Source organism: Pseudophryne corroboree, chromosome 7 (genome assembly GCF_028390025.1).
Source record: "Pseudophryne corroboree isolate aPseCor3 chromosome 7, aPseCor3.hap2, whole genome shotgun sequence".
In the NCBI taxonomy this organism is placed as follows: domain Eukaryota; kingdom Metazoa; phylum Chordata; class Amphibia; order Anura; family Myobatrachidae; genus Pseudophryne; species Pseudophryne corroboree.
Genome location: NC_086450.1, coordinates 409,953,333 through 409,977,880, shown reverse-complemented (window position 1 = coordinate 409,977,880; position 24,548 = coordinate 409,953,333). Strand labels below are relative to the sequence as shown.

The window sequence follows — 24,548 nt, the reverse complement described above, 5'->3', positions numbered from 1 at the left end:
AAAAACTGGACAGATATTGCGCCAGGTCAAGGGACCCTCAGGCAATAGCGGTGGACGCTCTGGTAACACCGTGGGTGTACCAGTCGGTGTATGTGTTCCCTCCTCTGCCTCTCATACCCAAAGTACTGAGAATCATAAGAAGGAGAGGAGTAAGAACTATACTCGTGGCTCCGGATTGGCCAAGAAGAACTTGGTACCCGGAACTGCAAGAGATGCTCACGGAGGACCCGTGGCCTCTACCTCTAAGAAAGGACCTGCTCCAGCAGGGACCTTGTCTGTTCCAAGACTTACCGCGGCTGCGTTTGACGGCATGGCGGTTGAACGCCGGATCCTGATGGAAAAAGGCATTCCAGATGAAGTCATCCCTACCCTGATCAAAGCCAGGAAGGATGTAACCGCGAAACATTATCACCGCATTTGGCGGAAATATGTTGCGTGGTGTGAGGCCAAGAAGGCCCCCACAGAGGAATTTCAACTGGGTCGTTTCCTGCATTTCCTGCAAGCAGGACTGTCTATGGGCCTAAAATTAGGATCCATTAAGGTTCAGATTTCGGCCCTGTCGATCTTCTTCCAGAAAGAACTGGCTTCAGTGCCTGAAGTTCAGACGTTTGTCAAGGGGGTACTGCATATACAGCCTCCTTTTGTGCCACCAGTGGCACCTTGGGATCTCAATGTAGTTTTAGGGTTCCTAAAATCACATTGGTTTGAACCACTCACCACTGTGGAATTAAGATATCTCACATGGAAGGTGGTCATGCTGTTAGCTCTGGCGTCAGCCAGGCGTGTCTCAGAATTGGCGGCTTTGTCATATAAAAGCCCTTACCTAATTTTTCATTCAGACAGGGCAGAATTGAGGACTCGTCCTCAATTTCTCCCTAAGGTGGTTTCAGCGTTTCACATGAACCAACCTATTGTGGTGCCTGCGGCTACTAGGGACTTGGAGGACTCCAAGTTGTTGGACGTAGTCAGGGCCCTGAAAATATATGTTTCCAGGACGGCTGGAGTCAGAAAATCTGACTCGCTGTTTATCCTGTATGCACCCAACAAGCTGGGTGCTCCTGCTTCTAAGCAGACGATTGCTCGTTGGATTTGTAGTACAATTCAGCTTGCACATTCTGTGGCAGGACTGCCACAGCCAAAATCTGTTAAAGCCCATTCCACAAGGAAAGTGGGCTCATCTTGGGCGGCTGCCCGAGGGGTCTCGGCTTTACAACTTTGCCGAGCAGCTACTTGGTCAGGGGCAAACACGTTTGCAAAATTTTACAAATTCGATACCCTGGCTGAGGAGGACCTGGAGTTCTCTCATTCGGTGCTGCAGAGTCATCCGCACTCTCCCGCCCGTTTGGGAGCTTTGGTATAATCCCCATGGTCCTTACGGAAGTCCCAGCATCCACTAGGACGTCAGAGAAAATAAGAATTTACTTACCGATAATTCTATTTCTCGTAGTCCGTAGTGGATGCTGGGCGCCCATCCCAAGTGCGGATTGTCTGCAATACTTGCATATAGTTATTGTTACAAAAAAATCGGGTTGTTTATTGTTGTGAGCCATCTTTTCAGAGGCTCCTACGTTTATCATACTGTTAACTGGGTTCAGATCACAGGTTGTACGGTGTGATTGGTGTGGCTGGTATGAGTCTTACCCGGGATTCAAAATCCTTCCTTATTATGTACGCTCGTCCGGGCACAGTATCCTAACTGAGGCTTGGAGGAGGGTCATAGGGGGAGGAGCCAGTGCACACCAGCTAGTCTAAAGCTTTTACTTTTGTGCCCAGTCTCCTGCGGAGCCGCTATCCCCCATGGTCCTTACGGAAGTCCCAGCATCCACTACGGACTACGAGAAATAGAATTATCGGTAAGTAAATTCTTATTTTTACATACCTTCAGAGCTGTGCAGGGTTGGATTAAGAGCGTATAGGGCCCGTGTGTAGGCTCTGTACGATCACACTCCTTTCTGGCAGCGAGGTAGACTTTGGCTTTGTGCTAGAGTCTACTGTGCATGTGCAGGTCTCCGGTAACATGGCTCTTGTTCCCAGGGACATACAGTATATACTGTGCATACGCAAATTACCGGACAAATGGCTGTCGTTCCATTTTCCCAGTGATTTCCGCATGCAATGCAGGTCTCCGGTAACATGGCTCCTGCGCCTTGTTCCCAGGGACATACAATATATACTGTGCATATGCAAATTACCGGACAAATGGCTGTCGCTCCATTTTCCCAATGATTTCCGCCTGCATCGCTGGCCACCGCGTGACTCTGGATTAGTACAATTATTTATATAAGTGCAGGGTGTGCAGTATGGGCCCCCCTGGATCCAAGAGCCCATGTGCATCGCACACCCTGCACCCATTATAGATACACTAATGCAGCTGTGATCCTGTACGCATCGGTTGTGCGAAAATATGCAAATGTCACAGCCGCTGGGATTCTCATTGAGACACCCACTGGGCACTGGCGGCTTATCAGCTGTTGCAACTATTAATTAGATGCACATCAGTTGATCATCAATCGCAACTGCAAGATGTGACACGCCTCCAAAATGATTGTGACACACCTGCGTCGCTACTCCCCCGTTACCTCCCACCAAGGCTCCCTGGCTGTCAATCACTTTTCAAATAAATCCTCACTGTGACCGCCATCACAAGACATGTGCAGTGCAACAAAAACCTCCTCCGGTCTGCATCAGCCAAGTTATTATTCCCAACTATTAATATTACAAAGATAGTATAAAAAATTGCAAAGGTTTGACAAGCATAAATTGCAGTGTTTCAAATCTTCCTAAAGCAGAGTTTCCCAAACACTGCTATTACAGTCCAGCCTTTAAGAATATCCATACTTGAGCACAGATTACTTATTTACCACTTCAATCATTTTGATTTAACCATCTGAACTCAAGCATGGATATACTTTAAACCTGGACTGCAATGGCAGAGTTTGGAAACTCTGTCCTAAAAGGTAGCTCAACATAAAATATGAAGTTGCCTAATTAAAATCCATATACAGGATACCACCACATACTGGAATAAAACCTGATTGGACTTCTGCCTGAAATCACATGTTGATAACTCAGCAATACACTATTTGACAGACATGTTGTGATTAACTAAGTTTCCTTAGCAACAACTGTGACCATGGAAACACTGTGGATTCCAATGATTGTTTCCTTGGTTAAAGATATTGCTAAGGAAGGTCTGTAATCCACAGTGTATCTGTCAAACTGCAGTTTTTGAGTTATCAACAGGTATTTTCAGTAAGACATCATATTTCAAATATCAAATTATTCCATTATGTTATACTGCCCATCATAATGATCTTGAGTAGGCAACATTACTTTTTGGAGTATAGTTTTCCATTGAGTCTGTTTCTGGGATGCCAGTCTGTAAGTACAGTTAATTTTCCTTTAAAGTTTGAAGCAAATGAACATGAAAGATCAGATACTGAAGGAATAAAGGCGTACAGAGCTGCGGGAATAAACATACAAGTGTTGACTTTATGCCTTTTGTCAAGGTTCTTATCACCTGTGAAGTGGTCACTACAATTCAGATGAGAAAGACAGATCTAATGTAATCAGCTTATCTTGCTTTCAACTGCTCTTCCCAGGGTGTGTGAAAAGGAGTGGGAGGGGGTCAGTGCGGAAACAGGCCAATTTCCCTGGAACATAGTGTATTTATTTTCTATCCTGTATCACTGGCTGGCACAACTCTCATAATGTGCCTTATCACACAAAAGGTGACAATTGCTTTCTATTACTAGATAATAGCAGTCTGGGGAGGAACAGTGATCACTTAGCTGAGAGTGCTAATAAATGATATTAGCACTCTGACAATAGAGGCAGCCATTTATGGGATGAGTGAGAATCTAACCTGTCCGATCACTAGGAACCAGTGCCTCGCAATGTTTTGTTTTTTTCTATAAAGAATCTTGGAAATGTCACTAGTTCCAACTTCCTAGTTCCTCAGGGCACCCTAACAGTGCAGATTTTAAGGATATCCATGCTTATGCACGGATGATATAAGCCGCTCATAACTTTATTGTGATTACATAAACCTTTTATTTAAGCTAGCTTATCACTAAATAAAACCACACCACACCTGAAATAAAGACACGGACACAGTAGCTGGAGTTAAAGGTCAGACGATGTTTATTAATCGCTGACCAACTCTTTAAACTAATAATTGAGGCCGAATTAGAATTGAATTGAATATATATTTAACTTTAGTTTGGAGGATGGCAAACAGAAAACCGCTGCCAAACACCAGCACCCGTCACCTAGATGAAAACCACCAAACCAAGGAGGGGAGTACACATACCCCGCCTCCTTCCCGCATAACCCGCATTGTGCTGGCCTTACCCCTCTTTCTCTGGCAAACGTTCGGTTCCCGCAGGGGAACGTCTAAATGTCCAACCGCAAGAAAAGGACACACCTGCCGTCCTTCTAAAGAGGGAGCCCCACAATGACCACTTATGCCTGTGTGACAGCTGGTTGGCAGCGATTTCCCGCCAATCTGGCTTTCAATAGCCCACAGCAAGAACAAAAACGTAGACGCATTCTGGGAGGGCGGGCATAAACTGAAAGGCAAGAGGAAGTCTAGCAAAATGGCCACCCCCTATATACTAACCTAAGACCCTCCTCTTCATCTTGATGCACAAACCTCTAATCCAATAGGAAAAAACCAACCGGGAAAACTGATCTGCCTAGCAACTGCTTAGTCATTTAACAACCAATCACAAAAAGTTGATCGCTTATATGGCCTCAGGCTTATGCAGCCTTCAGCTTATCTAAGCCGCTCATAACTTTATTGTGATTACATAAACCTTTTATTTAAGCTAGCTTATCACTAAATAAAACCACACCACACCTGAAATAAAGACACGGACACAGTAGCTGGAGTTAAAGGTCAGACGATGTTTATTAATCGCTGACCAACTCTTTAAACTAATAATTGAGGCCGAATTAGAATTGAATTGAATATATATTTAACTTTAGTTTGGAGGATGGCAAACAGAAAACCGCTGCCAAACACCAGCACCCGTCACCTAGATGAAAACCACCAAACCAAGGAGGGGAGTACACATACCCCGCCTCCTTCCCGCATAACCCGCATTGTGCTGGCCTTACCCCTCTTTCTCTGGCAAACGTTCGGTTCCCGCAGGGGAACGTCTAAATGTCCAACCGCAAGAAAAGGACACACCTGCCGTCCTTCTAAAGAGGGAGCCCCACAATGACCACTTATGCCTGTGTGACAGCTGGTTGGCAGCGATTTCCCGCCACCAAGGTTTACCAAACCGCCACCGCCATCCGCAAACAGAACATCAACCAGAAACTAACTAGCTCTAACGAAAAGGACCGAAAATATCCTCCAGAAAAAACTGCACTCCTTCCGGCGAAAGGTGAACCCCATCGTCTCTATAGAACTGCCTGTTCCGCAGCACCAGCAGAGGATGCTTAATTGCCACTCCGCCTATGGCCTTGACAAAAAGAGACACCGTCGAGTTCACCTTTTTGCGTGCTTTCTCCAGCGCCGAGAAACGCACCGCACCACGCCAATGGAAACGGGGCACCATTTCCGACCAGACAATGCATACCCCAGGCCAGTGACAACGTATCGCCACCACATCCGCCTTTATAGACAAAATCAAGTCTATGCCTTTAACTCGGCCCAGATCATTACCACCCAAATGAATGATAATACAACTGGGGCGACCCCAGCGGCGCTCCCTAGAAAAAAGGACGCGCAACAGATCACCCCACAACATGCCCCTGACACCTAACCATCTAAATTGCCTGGACCCAAAAATCTCAGTCGCCCTAGACGCCATAGGATGTTTCTCCGCCCAAAAAACATATGAATGACCAACCATCCATATGTGGTCTCCGAAATTGATGACAGCTGTAAAAGAAATTATCCTAATGTCAGATTATGCACATAATCTGTAACTTAAACACAACGTAACCAATTAAACCCAAGTGAAGGAGAAAACTCAAAAAACCTCCCGTGGACCTTGATAGAACAGCCAATTGAAATTAGGCCCCCTCGGAGGAAAAATTTTAAAAATTCGCTTCACACCCTCGATTCCTGAACGGTAAGCGTTCAAAAACCGACGAGTAAACATGTTTTTGGGTTAGCGCAACAGGCGCACTTATAACTTATCTATACGGACATAAGACTTATAGGAGGCCGACTTCCAGCGACCCAACTCCCGAATAGCCGCCGGTGATGAACCAGCGGCCGCCGCATGGGTAGCCGCCCCAATCCGAAAGGAATGAGTACCGAAGTCCGCCTCCTGTAAGCCCAACGCCGTCAAACATTTCTTGAACACTGATGAGAACTGAAACTTTGTCAGAGGGTCCGACTGCGCGTGCACCAACAACTGGTTGCCCCCCGGAGGTCTTAACCGCACATACTCCTGCGTCAACCGCAGCGGGCAAACGCCCGTACTTCCCTGAGCCTCCAAGGACAACCAGCGACCCCGACCTGTTTGATCTGTCTTGGACCGCACAATCCTACAGAGCAACAGGCCCTCCTGCAGGCGCACATTCTCGTAGAGCAGACCCGATTCCCGGGACGCCTTGCTGCTCGCCACTAACTCGCTCACCCGAAAAGCCCCAAAAAAGGCCAGGGCATACGCGCTACTAAACAATGCCACCTCAAACTCCGAGGACGCAATCTGAGGTAGCACACGCAGCAAATCTGCTAGCAGCTGCAACGTTATAGGCCTACGCGAATCCGCAGGCGCCGGGTGCAACCTAGCCCAGCCTTTCAGCGCTCTGGAAAGGACAAACGACCCCGTGGGGTCCGCCGTCCCGTGGAGTCGCGAGTGAAAGGCGATGCCCGCAAGGGCAGTAGCCATGGCCGCTTTTGACCTGCCGTTCTGGTAATGCTCCCAAACAAAGGTCAACAGGGCGTCGGCCGAGGACTCACCTGCTACCCCGTACCTATTCTGAAAGGCTGACCAATCCCGCCATGCAGCATCATACGCTCGTAGCGTGGAGGGAGCCAGTGCACACCTGGCTAATGCCGTTAAACCGCTTCGACCATCTGCCAGACAGAAGGTGGGCACTGTAACCCCTCTGCCTCCGCTCCCGGAACCAACTTCCTGAATTTGTCAAACTGGAACCGGGACAATGCATCCGCAATTCCATTGTCAACTCCAGGAACGTGGCGAGCCCTAAAATTAATATTGCACTGCAAACAAACCAACACTAAATGCCTTAGCAGTCGCAGCGCCTGCGGAGAGGAGGAACGCTGATTATTAATCGCATGCACTACCCCCAAGTTGTCGCAAAGAAACAAAATGTCCCTATTTGCGAACCGTCCGGCCCATAACTCAAGCGCCACTAAGATCGGGAACAATTCCAGCAAAAGCAGGTTCTTGGTAAACCCACGCGTTACCCAAGATGCCGGCCAGGCCGCAGCGCACCATGCGCCAGCGAAGAACGCGCCAAACCCTAGACTGCCGGAAGCATCCGTGAACAATTGCAGCTGCTTACTGGAACAACAAGGAGCGGGCCACAAAACTTCCCTGTTGAAAGACACCAGGAACGAGACCCAAATCCACAAATCATCCTTGATCTCGCGGGAAAGGTACACGGAGTGATTCTGCCGAACCGTCCCCGCGGTGGCCCGCTCAAGTTTGCGACAGAAAATCCTACCCATGGGGATAATCCGACATGCAAAATTGAGAGAACCAAGCAAGGACTGCACATGCTTAAGCCGAACCCTGCGTTTTCCTAAACAGTCTGTAATCAAACCCAATAGTTTCCGCACCTTATCCTCGGGCAAGCGACAGCACCCCCCTACCGTGTCAATTTCGATACCTAAATAGCTAAGACAAGTGCAAGGACCCTCGCACTTATCCTGCGCAACCGGTACCCCTAAAGCGCAGAATAACGACCTGGCCACCGAGAGAATGTCCCCACAGACCGAACTGTCCCCGGGCCCTACAAAAAGAAAGTCATCCAGGTAGTGAGCCACCCCCAGTTGCCCGGAGGCGGTCTGGACGCACCAGTGTAAAAATATGCTAAAGCACTCAAAGTAGGCGCAGGAGACAGAGCAACCCATGGGGAGACACCGATCGACGTAGAATTCGCCCCCTATTTTGAAACCCAGAAACCGCAGGGAATCTGGGTGTAGCGGGAGTAGCCGAAAGGCCGACTCCACGTCCAATTTTGCCAACAGACTCCCCGGACCACAATCCCGCACTAAGCGCAGCGCGTCGTCGAACGACTGATATTGAACTCTGCACTGGGCTTCCGGGATAGCGTCGTTGACCGACAACCCCGGCGGGTGCGACAAGTGCTGTATCAAACGAAACTTGCCTATGGCCTTCTTGGGCACTACCCCTACTGGGGAAATGCACAAGGAGGGCAACGGGGAAAGGGCGTAGGGCCCAGCCATGCGCCCCAGCCCAATTTCTCCGTCAACCTTCCGCCGGACTTCCTGCGGGAATTCCCGAGCCGATCTCAAATTCTGGCGTGCAACCACATACACCGAATCCGGAATTGGCAAACGAAAACCGTGCTGAAAACCCTCCAAGAGAAACGATGCCGCCGCCTCATCGGGGTACAAGCTAAGCCAGCGCTGCAACTCGGGAACTATAATCGGGGAGAAGGCCTTACTTGCCAACTCCACCGGCCTCGGTGGAAGCGGCAGGCTTACTGCCTGTCGCCGCGGTGCATTCCTTGGCCGGGTGACTTGCTCCGCACAACCTACATGAGTGGCGAAAACGACAACTCGTTCCTTTGACGCATTTGCCGTCGTTGTAGGCAAAGCACTTGCCTTTCCCCGCCAATCGGGAAGCCGCCGCCCCGGCCGCCCCGGGCTTCTTGGCCGTGACGTCCGGGGTGGGTTTGACCTGCTGCGTGACCTCCAACCACACCTCAACATCCTTGAAACCCGCGGGCAGGATGGGGTTGCCATCCTGATTGCGACAAAACTTCTCGTCGTAATCCCGCCACGCGGAACCCTTGGATTTCAAGTACATATCGTGTACTAAAAACAAATATTTCACCAAGTTGGCATACTCCGAGGGACGCGATTCCGTGTAGCAAGCCATGAATACCAAAAAACCACGCAGCCACTGGTGAAAATTGCGAAACGCATTTTCCCCCATACCACCCGGCTTCTTGGCTGCGTCAAAACCTTGCCGCATTTCCTCCGTAAGGGTGAATATGTCTACATACTTCCCCTTACGGATTTTTTCCCGCATGCGCTTGCGAACCCCCCTTGTAACTGCCGTGTTGGCGCAATGTACCATCTCGCCGTAACGGGGTGGGTCAGAGGGGACCACCTGCGCAGGAGCGGCCACCTTATGCCCCTCCTTAGCCATTCGCCGCGCGATGAGCCTAGCTAATTTACGCGGGCGCCGCGGAGAGCCGGATGATACGCTGCTAGAAGACGAGGAACTACAAGTTGAAACGTGTAAAGGAATGTTTAGCTCACCGGAGTTCGAAGGACCCGGAACCGCGTCGTCCGCTGCACCCGCCTCCGCTGATGGCCGTACCTCCACGTTCGCCGTCGCGCTCGTCCGCGACCTTCGCCTCGTGTCGGGCGTAGCCCCTGAATTAGACGGGACCTGTGAGGGAGAAAAAGAGGGGACAACAGGCACAGGGGGAACCAGAACATCATTAACAATTGGCCGCAATTGCGGAGGGCCCGCCCCTCCGCTCCGCGGCGGATGGCCGCCCGGCCGCTGCAGGGAGGGGGCCCCCGCCGAGGTGTACCCGATCGACTGCGTAAAGGCCGACCCGCTCACTGCACCAAAACTCGCGGGGTAAGACGGCCGCCACGCCGTATGCGGCGGGCAGACGCCTGCCCCCGCCCATCCGTATGACGCCGGAAGGAACTGAGGGGGCGCCGTGAGAGGGGGCCAACTCTGTGCCACCTGATACCCACCGCCCGGTGCCTGTCCTGACTGCAGGCCCGCAAAGGCCGGCGAGGGCACCGCGACTCGGGGGCCACCGACCGACCACGTGGACTGCACGCCGGCGCCCGCGCTGTACCCGTGCGGGGAAAATTGTGTGCCGGACACCGTCATGAAGCCCATGGAAGGCATGCTGGCGGCTAAGGGGAATGCTGGAGCCGGAGGCCACGCAAAACCCCCGGGGAGGGACTGGCTCCCCGCGAAGCCTTGCTGCGCTGCTACCGAAAGCGCCCCGCCGGGCGTCATATAAGCCGCCGAGACGGATGTCTGTGTGGACCCAAACTGAAAAGGACCGGGAAGGGCGTGGAGAGGGGTTTGAAAACCGACAAGCGGGGGCGCCGTTAACGGCGGCGGGGCGTCTGACGCCCAGGAGGAGCCCGAGCAGGCCCCCGAGGCCGGGGGGAAACCCTGCCATGTGACTGCCGCCGGTGCGGGTGCGGCGGCAGCCGCTGCCCCGTCCCCCGCCCCAGCCACACTAAGCCCAAACGTTCCAATATTATTTAAATTGCCCTGATGTGTGCTAATCCCCTCGTTGGAGGGGGGTAGTATGGGGCCCTGTATTGTCCCGGGGACAGCGGGAGCCGCTACCCGCCGCCCTGGGCTCATATCCCCTAGCTGAATATTGACCCCCCCCTCGCCCCCCGCAGCTCTGCCGCGGCCGTCCGGCACAGCTTGTGCCCCCAGGACGCCGCCGAGAGCCGACCGCGGGGACGGAGGAGGAGGGCCGGAGGCACTTCTTGAAGGAGGGAGAGTGGTTGGTTCGCCCGCGGGAGGCGCCGGGGAGCGCGGCCCAGCCGGACCGCGCGCACCCGCGCCACGTGCAGAGCGGCCGCTGGCCGCCGGAGGAGGATTACCAAAGGCGCCCGAGGCAGGAGGGAGAGGAGAGGCCCGTCCCGCTGCGAGCGCCGGGGCGCGCGGCCCGGCCGAGCCGCGCGCATCGGCACCACGTGACGAGCGGCCGCTGGCCGCCCGTCTCCGTGCGGCAGGGGAGCGGGCTGTAACTGCCCGCCCCCGCCGCCTGTCTGCAGCAGGGGAAAGGCCTCTCTGAGGCGCAATGCTCGGGGAGCGGGAGCGGAAGGCGCTCCCCGCATCCACGAGGCGCCGGGGGGGGGGAGCTGAACGTCTGGGACGGGTCATGACAGCGGGAGGGAGACGTCGGTAAAAGGGGGGCAACACAGCTGCACCGCACAGAGAAGGGGCAATAGTATGCTATATAATGCCCAGTGAAGCAAATGCAATGTCCAAATTATGCAAGTAGTACAAGTAAAAGTATACTTATCCTTCCTGGGCATAAACTGAAAGGCAAGAGGAAGTCTAGCAAAATGGCCACCCCCTATATACTAACCTAAGACCCTCCTCTTCATCTTGATGCACAAACCTCTAATCCAATAGGAAAAAACCAACCGGGAAAACTGATCTGCCTAGCAACTGCTTAGTCATTTAACAACCAATCACAAAAAGTTGATCGCTTATATGGCCTCAGGCTTATGCAGCCTTCAGCTTATCTAATCAAACTGACTGCCGTACTAATGAAGTAACCTGTGCTTGAGCCTACCTTCCAACTTTGATAAGTGGCGATGCGGGACCCCGCGTGCGCCGCAGGTGTGTGTCTGAAAGGGGTGGAGCTTTGGGAAAAGGGGGTGTAGTCTCACAGGGCCCCCAATCGCGCCACTGTGGGGGTATGCCCAGCACTCTCTGAGATACTGAGGTGCCCTCAGGCCCCCCTGCATTGTGAATAGATGCCGTGCGCACAGCATCTATTCTCCTCATCTCCTGCTGCTTGCCCGCTGCTCTGCATAACAGTGAGTGCCCCCAATTCCCTCCCCCATGCCGCGAGACACTGCGGCCCGCGGGTGGGACAGCAGCACAGTTGGGAGGGGTGTAGTATGGTTTGCCGGCAGTCGGGGTCCAGGCGACCAGCATATCGGCGCCGGAATCCCGACCGCCGGCATACCGACAGCTGGGCGAGCGCAAATGAGCCCCTTGCGGGCTCGCTGCGCTCGCCACGCTGTGGGCACCCTATCTATTCTCCCTCCAGGGGGGTAGTGGACCCCCAAGAGGGAGAAAAGATGTCGGTATGCCGGCAGTCGGTATGCCGGCAGTCGAGATTCCTGCGCCGGTATGGTGGTCGCCGGGAGCCCGTCCGCCGGCAACCTGAAGACCACCCAGTTGGATTAAGCATGGATTGTCTTAAAACCTGGACTGTTAAGGTTCCCTGAGGACCAAGTATTGAGCCACTGGCTTCTGAAGAGGATGTCCAGGTGTATTTGTGTGTGTATGTGTTTGTGATGGGTGTCAACATGATTTGCACGCATCCTACTCATGCAGTAAGGCTGCAGTTTATTGGCAAGGCGGCCAGGGTCCTGGAGATTGGTCTACCCTGATAGGAGTCCGACCAATCGTGAGTCACCAGGAGAGTAGACCAGTTCCGGCTTAATCACACTGCAACTGTATACAATTATAATAAAGGGGTCTATTTATTGTACTAAGCCCAGGGCCGGCGCCACCATTAGGCAGCTTTAGGCAGCTGCCTACGGGCGCCGGCCACTAGAGGGCGGCATGCTCCAGTCAGTTAAATCCTTTTTTTAAAAATTGTTGGTAGTTTAGCCTGTGGGCGGCCGCGGCGAGGGTCTGGCCGTCACTCACCTCAGTCACCTCCTGCAGTCTATTGGTCTCTTCGAGTCCCGCGGCCGCCCGGACTGCCTGTTGGGCTGTGCGTCCCCAGTGTTGTATGCCGTGCGCTCCTCCTGTGTGGCGCCCGCCTCCTGGCCTGCTCGAGGAGCAGGGCTGCCGGGGCCAGGCTGAGGAGAGAGACTTCCCGCTTCTTAGACCATATCAGCACTGGGACCCGGAACATCCTCCCTGCGCACTCCCAGCCGGCAGTTCGCTGTCCCTCACCCGGCTGTTGCTGCAGTGGCTGATCCTGACCGGTGGAGCAGAGCTTCTCCTAGCCACTGCTACTGTACCACAAGTGATCTAAAGCTGGGCACATAACCCCTGCGTTGCAGATGACATCTACTGTTTGTGCTCATGACAGCCTGCTGCACAGTGCGAGGTGGCACTAGGTGAGCACTACTGGGTGCACTGTTTGTGTGCATGTGTGAGAGATTGGGTGACAGTGGGTGACTGCTGTGTATGGGTAACAGTGGGTGACTGCTGTGTATGGGTGACAGTGGGTGACTGCTGTGTAAGGGTGACAGTAGGTGACTGCTGTGTAAGGGTGACAGTGGGTGACAGCTGTGTATGGGTGACTGCTGTGTATGGGTGACAGTGGGTGACTGCTGTGTAAGGGTGACAGCTGTGTATGGGTGACTGCTGTGTATGGGTGACAGTGGGTGACTGCTGTGTAAGGGTGACAGTAGGTGACTGCTGTGTATGGGTGACAGTGGGTGACAGCTGTGTATGGGTGACTGCTGTGTATGGGTGACAGTGGGTGACTGCTGTGTAAGGGTGACAGTAGGTGACTGCTGTGTATGGGTGACAGTGTGTGACTGCTGTGTAAGGGTGACAGTAGGTGACTGCTGTGTATGGGTGACAGTGGGTGACTGCTGTGTAAGGGTGACAGTAGGTGACTGCTGTGTAAGGGTGACAGTGGGTGACTGCTGTGTATGGGTGACTTCTGTGTAAGGGTGACAGTGGGTGACAGCTGTGTATGGGTGACAGTGTGTGACAGCTGTGTAAGGGTGACAGTGGGTGACAGCTGTGTATGGGTGACAGTGGGTGACAGCTGTGTATGGGTGACAGTGGGTGACAGCTGTGTATGGGTGACAGTGCGAAGCAGTTACCTAACCGACGGGCGGGATACCGGCGGTCGCTATAACAATACCGGCATCTCGAACAGGGACACTCTGTCGGCGTCAACCTACCGACTGCCGGCATCCTGAACATTCTGACAGTGGGGGTGAGGGGGGAAGGTTAGGTTCAGGGTGGAGAAGGAGGGTTAGGGGGAAGAGCGGGAGGATAGGGACCGGCGAGGGAGGGTTAGGGTTAGGCACCACCATTGTGTAGATACTTTTATACAATAGCACAACAGAGGGATCTGCTGATGTATAATTCAACGCAGAACAGAGAATAATAATAAATAAATGAGGAGGAAATGAGGGGGGGGGGGGGTAGGCTGAAGTTTTGCCTATGGTGCCAAGAAACCTTGCATCGGCCCTGACTAAGCCTTTGGTGGACATAAAGTGGACGGACATAAAGTATCAGCCAATTAGCTCCTAACTGTCATTTTTTCAAACACAACCTGTGACATGGTAGTTAGGAGCTGATTGGCTGGTACTTTATCTCCGTCCACTTTATTTCCATCCAGGTCTAAAGGGGGTACTCATGGAGCGATAATCTAAGAAATCTGACTAGATTGCTTAGATTTTAAGCATGATCGCTCCGTGTGTACCCTCCACAGCGATAGCGATGCGCAGCCCCGCGCATCGCTATCGCTGGTGCTAGATTGGCCAATCTAGCAGGTCGCTCATTTCACCCGCTGGGTGAAATGAGCGCCCCCCCCCCGTCTCCCCCCGCACGCTCAGCACACATCGCGCTGTGCTGAGCGATGTGTGCGATGTGTGCGATCTCTCCCACATCGGACCGTGAATACGGGCCTTTAGTAAATAGACACCAAAGTGCTAGATAGCAACACTTTTGCTCCACTGTAGGACTGTATTGTGTCTTATGGTGGTAGTATTGTTGCAATACCTTCATTTTATTTAGCAATAATGTTATTCTAACATTGCTGCTATGTCTGTTATAAACAAGCGCGTTAATGATATCAGACAGTTCCTGTTTAAACACTTCCCAATTATCAGGCTCAACCTGCAATGAAGCGAAATGGGGACAGCTTTATTTTGAAAGTAAATATAAGAAGATTTTAACTATGAACATCAACAAAGAACCGTGGCACAAGAAACTGCACATTATGTGAGGAAGAAAATAAGCCTTTTGTTTCATGGGTGGAGTTCTTCGAACACAGAAACAACTCACAAAAAAGAAAGTTGATCTCTGTTCCGATTAATACACAAAAGCCTCTGATTTCACAGATTTCCGGAACCATATCTCTGAAATCAATATAGCAAATACAGCCTATACTGTATATCTAATGGTGGGGAAGTCCACAGGCCATCGTCATCTATCATTCAGCTCCTAGGAACATTGCATTAATGCTTCAAAAATAGTAAAAAATGTATCTTAATCCATTGGGATGAGTACCATATATGGTGTAATACATAGTCTTACCATACTATCCCTTTAAACCAGGGCACTCATGAATTACACAGGTTATGTGGCTGATTAAAACCAGTTGAACGGTACGCTTGAAGTCAGCCAGCCACAGAACCTGTGTAATTCATAATTTCCTGGTTTAAAGGGATAGTATAGTAACTTAGTAAGTAAGCCTAATAATACGGCATGTGTCCAGGGGAGCTGACAGGAGGGGCCACCGGAGCGGATATTGAATACATGGAGCTGAGCCCCTGTAGGGCCCAAAGTACAATGCCGTATCTGAACAGGGAGGAAATCATAGCCACGTTCCCTCCTGTGACAACGCCCCCCCCCCAGCACCCATGCCTGCCTGAAGCCTCAGCATACAGTATGTTCGACCAGCAGGAGTATTCAGTACTCTTACTACTCTGACCAATGTGTATAAATGTCATCATTTTAATTTAATATATCTTACTTAGGGGTACCGTTACTTAAGGGGCCTACACTCTGTTCAATATTTCTTCCGATATGGACTATATAGTGCATATCGCACCGTGTGGAAATTCCTTGCAATGCCGATGCGCGGTCCCGTGGGGTCGGCATCGCAAGGAAAAATAGACTGTGCAGGCAGCCCAACATTGACTATATCGGTGGTGCTGGGCTCCGGCCACATCGAATGGTCAATGTCGGACATTTCCTGCATCTCGCCATGTGTGCCCAGCTTAAACAGCGCCTTTCACAGCTGCTGCCTCTTCAGCAGTTTCAGTCGCTGGATTTAAAGGGGCAATAATATTTGATATGAAACATGCTTGGTTCTGTATTTAATATTATTTATACCTTTTAATCCAGCGGCTAAAATCGGCAAATAACGTCAGCCTTGAAAAGTGCCGCTTAGTAAATTTACCCCCTAGTGTTTAAGTTTAACTTACATCTTATTCTTGTGTTTTATGTTAACTGTTTACAAATATATCAGCTTTCCATTGCCATTCAGGTTACCGGTTAGAAAACTTTTCTCTATATGACACTAATAGGTTAGAATACTTTTCCCTATATGACACTTATGGGTTAGAAAACTTTTCCCTATACAGTATGACATTTATAGGTTAGAAGACTCTTCCCTATATGACACTTATGGGATATAAGACTTTTCCCTATATGACATTTGTGGGTTAGAAAACATTTCCCTACATGACATTAATGGGTTAGAAAACTTTTCCCCATATGACACTTGTAGGTAGAAGACTTTTCCCTATATGACACTTGTGGGTTAGAAAACATTTCCCTACATGACATTAATGGGTTAGAAAACTTTTCCCCATATGACACTTGTAGGTAGAAGACTTTTCCCTATATGACTCTTATGAGTTGGAAGACTTTTCCCTATATGACACTTATAGGTTAGAAGACTTTTTCCTATATGACACTTTTGCCGTAAGGTTTTATATATATATGTAAAGTTATATGCTAATGGACCTCATTGAGTTGTGGTCGCAATGCTGGCGCAGCAGCTATCTTTTTTAGTGACGGAACTGCGAGGTAACGACAGTGAAGCAGTCACCTATAGGTGACCAGAGACACCCACCGAAGCCATTGCATCAAGCTCAGCAACTGCGTACTCCGTTGCAGCCACCACGCAGATGGGAGGAACATTGACTCCTCAAGTGCCTCTATGGCTGCACAGAATGGCCGTGGGAGCTGCGACACTAGCGCCATGTTCTATGCGTACGAGATTGCAGACACTCCCTGTTACCTCCCCCAAAAAGCCTCTTCCTGGTAATCTCTGCAACTGATTCCTCACTGCGAGCGATACCGAAAAGGTTAATAAAACAAAAGAGACGGCTGCGCAGTGTACTAGGGAAAGAATGAGAGCCAACATTAAAAAAAAAAAATTTAATTTATTAACCATAAACACTAAATAAAAACAAACTATTAAAATAACAGTTGAATATAATAGATGGTAATGAATATATATTATATTGTATAGTTGAGTACACCTTGATTGGTACTGATGTGGTAGGTATCGTGGTAAATTGAAGCAACCAGCCCACAGGAGAGGTACTTATTTCATCGATTCAGCATTGTGACGGGAACTCTGTGCTTTACTGGGGACCGCTCTACTGTTTGGTAATTACAAACGCCATTATAAAGTGACAATTCATGTGAGTGACTGCGGACTTTCACCAAGTTATTTATACAAGTTGCTTCAATTTACCACGATACCTACCACATCAGTACCAATCAAGGTGTACTCAACTACACAATATAATATACATTCATTACCATCTATTATATTCAACTGTTATTTTAATAGTTTGTTTTTATTTAGTGTTTATGGTTAATAAATTAATTATTTTTTTTAACATCGGGTCTCATTCTTTCCCTGGTACACTGCGCAGTCGTTTCTTTTGTTTTATTATCCTTTATCTGACACCCACTTAGTGTTTACGGCCGCGCGCTCTATCAGGGGAATTTTCTCTTATCATCTAGTCTATTATATAGGCGCTTTTACAAGCAGTTATTTGGTTCTCGATACCGAAAAGGTACCTTGGCGTGTGTGCACTGCAGCCATGATGCATGCGCACTCTGCCGATAATTGCTCAGTTGCGACACCATTGAAGTTGCGATTGCATCTGAATGAGGCCCAATATGTCTGAAACATTCAGCACACTTTGCGGAGGGCAAATGTTAGAAGCTTGTTATGTTTTATAGCTATTTGCTCACAAAGGGGCAGATTCTGATCCGCGTGCTGCTGGGAGCGCGTCAGCGTATTTTGCCGCAGTCATGCCTATGACTTCCTCTGGTGTACAGCTGTGCATCTGAATGCGGAAGGGCTGGAACGCCCACATTGTACACCATCAGGACTTGCACCAGGCGGCATGCTAGGAGCACAATCTCAGTATGGCCCCCAATGTATGGGATTAGGTGTCTGCGTCTGAATCCCCTCCTGAGACACGCCGACAAGCACACCCATAAGACGGAATCTCTGTGTGTCGTCATAGCCACCTCCCAGTCACCAGCCAGGAACGTCCTATACATTCCTGAATCCATGGAACGCCTGCTGCGTGCCACTTTTTAGGGATTTAGGCGCATGAGCAAAAATTCACCAACTTATGTGGACATCGACTCAGAATGACCTCCTGAGGGCTCTATTCCAATTGTAAAGTGCAACAAAATATGCTGGCGCTATAAAAATGAATGTTAATAAGTAATAAATATTCCATTGGAGTGGTTGAAAGGTATACAATAAAAATATGGGTGATAACGGATAAAAATATGCTTATTATTTGTATAAAAAAACAAAACAACAACTTACTGCCATCACTAAAATACCTATCAATCTTGCAGGTCATATTCTCCATTTCATTAATACATGGAAAAGCCCCTTCAATCCCCGGCAATGGCATTTCTATAGTCTCTCTTCTATCTGACATGTTTCATTGCATTATTCCTGATTTGTTCTCTCCATTCACCATCCCTCTCTAATACTTTCTATTCCTCCATTTCTTTCTGTCTCCTTCGCTCTCCCTCCCTTTCTCTCTCTCACTCTCCTCTTTCCCCCACAGACCTTCCTACAGACACACGCTCTCACACACACATAAGGCGTGTTGTTTTAAATGGGTCTCGGCCCAGATCAGACTAGGGAGTGCCAGGAAACCGAGCGAGAGCTCTGCCTGGTCTCCTTGAGCCTTCACTTACTGAGGGCCGGCTCTGGTTACAGTGAGGGGGCAACTTCGTCTGAAAGGGCAGCAGTGGCAGAGGAATGTATCCGTACACCCTTTCTGTGCCAAAGAGACTGCTGCAGGCCACAAAAGGGTCATGTTACTCGTCCTAGAGCCCGTTCCAGTGTGTGTATGTGTGCTCTAAGGCGTTTAATTTCCCGTGCGTATGTATATATCTATATCATATATGCATATGCACCCAATATAAGTGTCAAATCGTGTGTGCCAACATGCCAGCGTTTCCGCCAACTAGGTGCCTTCTGCTGCCTTGGCAGTACACACACACGCACACACATATATGATACAGACATATTTCATTATGTATATTTACGCCATGTTTGTTCTGCTTCAGGTGCTCCGGCTTCCTCCTACAGTCCAAAAACAAACTGGAATGTTAATCTTAATATTTGGCTGCATTTTGTATTGACTGACATGAATGTTTTTTTATTTTTATAAAACACTCTGTAAAGTGCTATGTTATATGTTGGCATTAAATAAAAGTTCAGTATATTTTAGCGTTTGCCCGTGGATTCGCTCGCGTGGATGTTTGTTTATTGCTCAGCAGAACTAATTTTACAAAGACTGTAGTGCCATCTCAGATTGTGATGTATATTTTATATTGTACACACGTATTACTTATTATTACCAGTTATTTATATAGCGCACACATATACCGCAACGCTTTACAGAGAATACAGAAAAAAAAAAACCTCCCCACTCTATGAGTGAGTTTACCCAGGGCCGGATTAAGGGCCACATGGGCCTGCAGCTGAAAATTTTCAAGGGCCTATACTGTGAAGGAGAGGAGCTGTGACCAGGGCTGTGTGGGTGTGGCCAGAGCCATGTGGGCATGTACACCCTATACACTGTGTGCCCCAATGTCTCCCTAAATACATATACATAGACAAATTGGATAATTTGGTGAGAAAACTACAAAAACAATTTTAATACTTACGATTTATGATTGTTTGGTCAGCTGTGCACCTGGTCAACATCCTGCTGCCAGCATGACGGGCCTATTTTTATGTGGAGGCCTGGAGCTGTAGCTCAATCCACCCCATTGTTAATCTGGCCCTGAGTTTACCATGCGATTAATTAGAGCTGATTTTCCAAGCAGCTGTAAGAACTTGGATAGTCCATCCAAAACCACCATACAAACAAAGAAACAAAATTACTACCATAAGCAGACAGGTGTGTGAAAATAAGATCCAAAGATTTATTAAAATTCACATATCCTAAATGGATTAACCATTCAATAACACGTCATAAAATTATTAAAAAACGTATGGAGCAAAAAACAGTCTCTGGTATAATGAATCAGGCACAAAGGGACCATGTGATAATTATCCAGTGGTGAGTGGACACTATGAGCAATAAGCTAATTTCTGACAGGACTGTCTCTTCACAAATAGTTACCAATCCTGGAGAATATTTGGTTAGTCCCGTTAGAGCGATGGTCCAACAAGACAAAGGCCAACACTCTAGCGCACAGTTGTAGTGGTTATGATAAGTCCTCCACGTTGGTATTAGAGCGATAAGTCCCAGGCTCTATAGGTCCACCGTCTGAGTATCTGGATGTCAAATTGATGTCCCCAGGGTCAGAGGTGTAAGTCCTTACGCGTTTCACTGTCACAAGGGGCAGCTTTGACAAAGTTGCCCCTTCTGACAAAGGACATTGCCAACGCGTAGCCCATGAAGTACGTCACTTGTCGTGCGCTGGCTTGGTGGGTATATAAGGTGTGCGATAGGCCACCTGCATACACTCATTGCTGTCATGGGTAAAAGGGGCGGTTTATCCGAGTTGCAAACAGGGATGATTATCAGCTTTCAGGCCAAGGGTGGCAGTATTTCTGACAGTGGACTGTTCACATGCTGCTGTGGTGACGGTGTATGGTGACTGGGCAAATGGCACCATTGCAAATAACTGACATGGAAACTGCGGAGCACAACACGCCATTGATGAGAGAAGTGAACATTGGCTATGAAGGTGTGTGAGGGCCGACCGACACGCTGCAGTGGAGCAGCTCACTATGGAGCTCCATTAATGGCTCCCAAAGATCATTTTTCTCTCACTGCAATCCTTCTGTTACTCCTGTAACAATTCACATTGAATAGTACCCAATACTAGCATGCAGTGGGGTTTGCTGCCCCTGGGCTGCAGCTCCGACCACACATTGCAGGGGGGAATCGGTCAGCACATATAAACATACATGTGTATGTAATATATGTGCTGGCTGCCTTACCCAGCAACTGCTGCTGTGTGTGTCACTGACCTGCCGCCACTGCAAAGGAGACATCATTCTGCTTGTCTATCATCTTGTATAAGCCCACCACAGAGTCCTATTGGCTCCCAGGAGTCGGGGCAGGCTTATAGAAAATTATGGACAAGGCAACCGGCACATATATTACATACAACATCACATGTATGTTTATATGTGCAGACCGGCTCCCCCCTGCAATGTGTGCTAGCATAGCTGTCAATTACACCCTAGCTCTATTCCCTCTATATATGGTGGCCAGCTTATCCTGCTAGTGATGGCCTCCAACAGTCTAACATGATGGTAGATGGTTTTACCATTGATGGATGTGCACATCATTGGTCTGATGTTGGACAGTGGGGGTTATTCAGACCCGATCGCTGCTGTGCATTTTCGCACAGCAGCAATCGGGTCTGAACTGCGCATGCGCTGTCACCACAGTGCGTCGGTGCATGCCAGACATCCAACAGCTGTCTTTAGCTAGCGATCGCCTCTGCCTGATTGACAGGCAGAGGTGGTTGCTGGGTGGGAGGGGGCATTTGGCCACCATCTAGGGGGCGCGGTCCGGGCAATGCTTGAGCTGCGCTGGCTGGGAGCTACTCCTGAAGTACAAAAGCATTGTCGCTGTGCGATGCGTTTGTACTTGTGCGACGGGGCAGGGACTGACATGTGGGACGGGCTAGCCCTGTGCTGGGCGTCCCCCCCGCATGTCAGTGTGACTGATCGTAGATGTGCTAAATTTAGCACATCTACGATCAACTTTGAATCACCCCCAGTGTCCATGGTCTACACATGGGGTTCTTTCTCCTCTGTATGCTTACCAGCGACCATATCCATCCCTATATCCAACATGGCTCGCTTCCCCCACATCAACAACACTTTTGTGTACTATCTATATATCTAAAGAGTATATAATAAGTAGTATAATATTACATTTGTTGCCAATTCCTTTTACTGGCTCTACGTTGAAAGCTGAAAGCAGAATATGAACGTGTTGCCTTCACCCCTATTTCATGGTGTTAATGATCTGCAATCACTGCAATACAGGGAAACACGGTTTCGTGCTCTCATTCATGAAAGTTAAACAAGCAGGTGTTGCCTGGTGCTCAGTCAGTGATCTCCTGCAGACATACAAATATGTACTTTAAACAAGTAGTCTCGCTTTGATCACCTAATTGAGATGTATTGATGTGGGTTAGAGAGGAAGAAAGGGAACGTTTCCATAACATGGAAGAGGATATTCCGCAAAGGGAAAGATCAAGATAATTTTGCTCAGTGTTTTAGGAATACTCACATAGAACATGTCTATCAGGGACGTGCAGTCAGGGGAGGCAGTGCCTCCCCTGTCATTAATGATTAAAATAATATAAAGAAGATACTTATGACACATATTCCGTGTCATAAGTATCTGCTTTATATTAATCTAATCACATTCCCTGCCTATATGTGTTTGGGAGGCACCGATCGTGGTGCCTCCCGGTGTGAATGGGTAAGGAATGGGAGCGGGGGGCGGGCGCGGGAGGGGCTTAGCAATGGGCATTAAAAGCCCATTGAAAATACATGGGAAAGCGGCATCATTAGAGGTGCCGCTTTCATACAGGGACGTGTTTTCAACCCATGAAAGCATGCCCCTGTCAGTGAGACCACAGTGATTGACGGATCCGCTTTCAATCACTGTAGGGGCGCGGCGGAGGTGCGGGCGTCGGCGGAGGTGCTGGCGGCAGAGGTGCGGGCGGCGGAGGTGCAGGCGGCGGTAGGCGGCGGAGGTGCGGGTGGCGGCGGAGCTGCGGGTGGCGGAGGTGTGGACGGCGGTGCAGAGTTTGACAGCGGAGCGGTACCAATTTCAAAAATGGCGCCTCAGCATCATTTTTGAAATTCAAGATGGCTGTCAGCGCGAGGGAGCGGCTGTCAGTCCGACGGCGGAGGAGGAGCCTAGAAGAGCTCCTGAAGACAGAAGACGCCGGAAGTCCTGGATGAGCGGCGGCTATGCAAAAGAGCTTAAAGGCCGCCGCCTCCAAGGTGAAGACACTGGAAGCCCTGGGGAGGTGGTGCCCCCCAGGTGAAGACGCCGGAAGCCCTGGGGAGGTGGCGGCCATGCAAAAGAGCTTAAAGCCGCCGCCCCCAGGTGAAGACCCTGACAAATAAACTTTTTTTTAAAGAAAGTGTGGTGTTTTTATTTTAATATTTTCTTTACAGGTGGACAACAGGTGCCAGCAGGCCATTTATGTCCTGGCATGCTGGCACTTGTGGTTCTCCAAGTGCCAGCATGCTGGGGCAGGCTTGCTGGGACCTGTAAGCCACCTGTAAAGAACAATATTACTATTCTTTACAGGTGGACTACAGGTACCAGCTGGCCATTTATGTCCGGGCATGCTGGCACTTGTGGTTCTCCAAGTGCCAGCATGCGGGGGCAGGCTTGCTGGGACCTGTAGGCCACCTGTAAAGAACAATATTAACAATGAACCCCGCACCCACGGCCACCAGGGGTGCGGGGCATAGCACTGGGCTATCAAACTAGTCAGCCCAGTGCTGGTTATTGCTCGGGAGGGGGACCCCATTTTTTTTTTTGGGGGGGGGGGGGGGGTGTCCTCACTTCCAAGGAATTCCAGCCCTGGGCTGACTAGTTGGGGGGGGGGGGGGGCAGATTAATGCTACGGCAGGGGGACCCCATACTGAGTGTCTCCCCTGCTATGGCATTATCCCCACCTGGCTGGTTCTGCCTGGTGCTGGTTTCACCAATTTAGGGGGGGGGGGGGGGGCTACACTCCCCCACTCCCCCCCCCCCCCCCCACACACACTCTATTGCGGGGGGGATTGTTAGCTGCTTTTGCCTCCCCAGCCACTGTCCTCACCGCACGCCACTGATGTCTATGGCTGCAGTGCCCTTTACAAAGCATTGGCAACACTGGTATATTTCAGGTGGTGTCCATGGTGGGTTCAGTAGTGCCAAGGAGGGGGGGGGTCGGGTCAGTCAGCGAGGTGGAGCAATGCCCCCATTTCTGCATGCACGTTCTTAACAGTGCACAATGGCATTCATTCCGAGTTGTTCGCTCGCTAGCCGCTTTTCGCAGTAGTGCACACGCTAAGCCGCCGCCTACTGGGAGTGAATCTTAGCTTAGCAGAATAGTGAACGATAGATTCGCAAAATTGCGAATAGACATTTTTTAGCAGTTTCTGAGTAGCTCCAGACTTACTCGGCATATGCGATCAGTTCAGTGCTTGTCGTTCCTGGTTTGACGTCACAAACACACCCAGCGTTCGGCCAGACACTCCCCCGTTTCTCCAGCCACTCCCGCGTTTTTCCCAGAAACGGCAGCGTTTTTTCACACACACCCATAAAACGGCCAGTTTCCGCCCAGAAACACCCACTTCCTGTCAATCACACTCCGATCACCAGAACGAAGAAAAAACCTCGTAATGCCGTGAGTAAAATACCTAACTGCATAGCAAAT

At 50.0% G+C, this 24,548-nt stretch overlaps 2 protein-coding genes across 2 annotated transcripts in view; one reads left to right on the top strand and one right to left on the bottom strand.

The window, feature by feature from the left end:
* The window catches only part of LOC134945422 (uncharacterized), a 230,607-nt gene that overhangs the window by 121,259 nt on the left and 84,800 nt on the right, over positions 1 to 24,548 (top strand). The gene's annotated exons all lie outside the window — the stretch shown is intronic.
* On the bottom strand, positions 5,581 to 12,844 carry LOC134945420 (uncharacterized). The gene is made up of 2 exons (XM_063934684.1): positions 12,573 to 12,844; positions 5,581 to 9,578 (listed from the first exon to the last, which is right to left on the bottom strand). Exon 2 carries the CDS (start codon positions 8,921 to 8,923, stop codon positions 7,025 to 7,027), a length of 1,899 nt encoding a protein of 632 aa, XP_063790754.1. The 5' UTR covers positions 8,924 to 9,578; positions 12,573 to 12,844; the 3' UTR covers positions 5,581 to 7,024.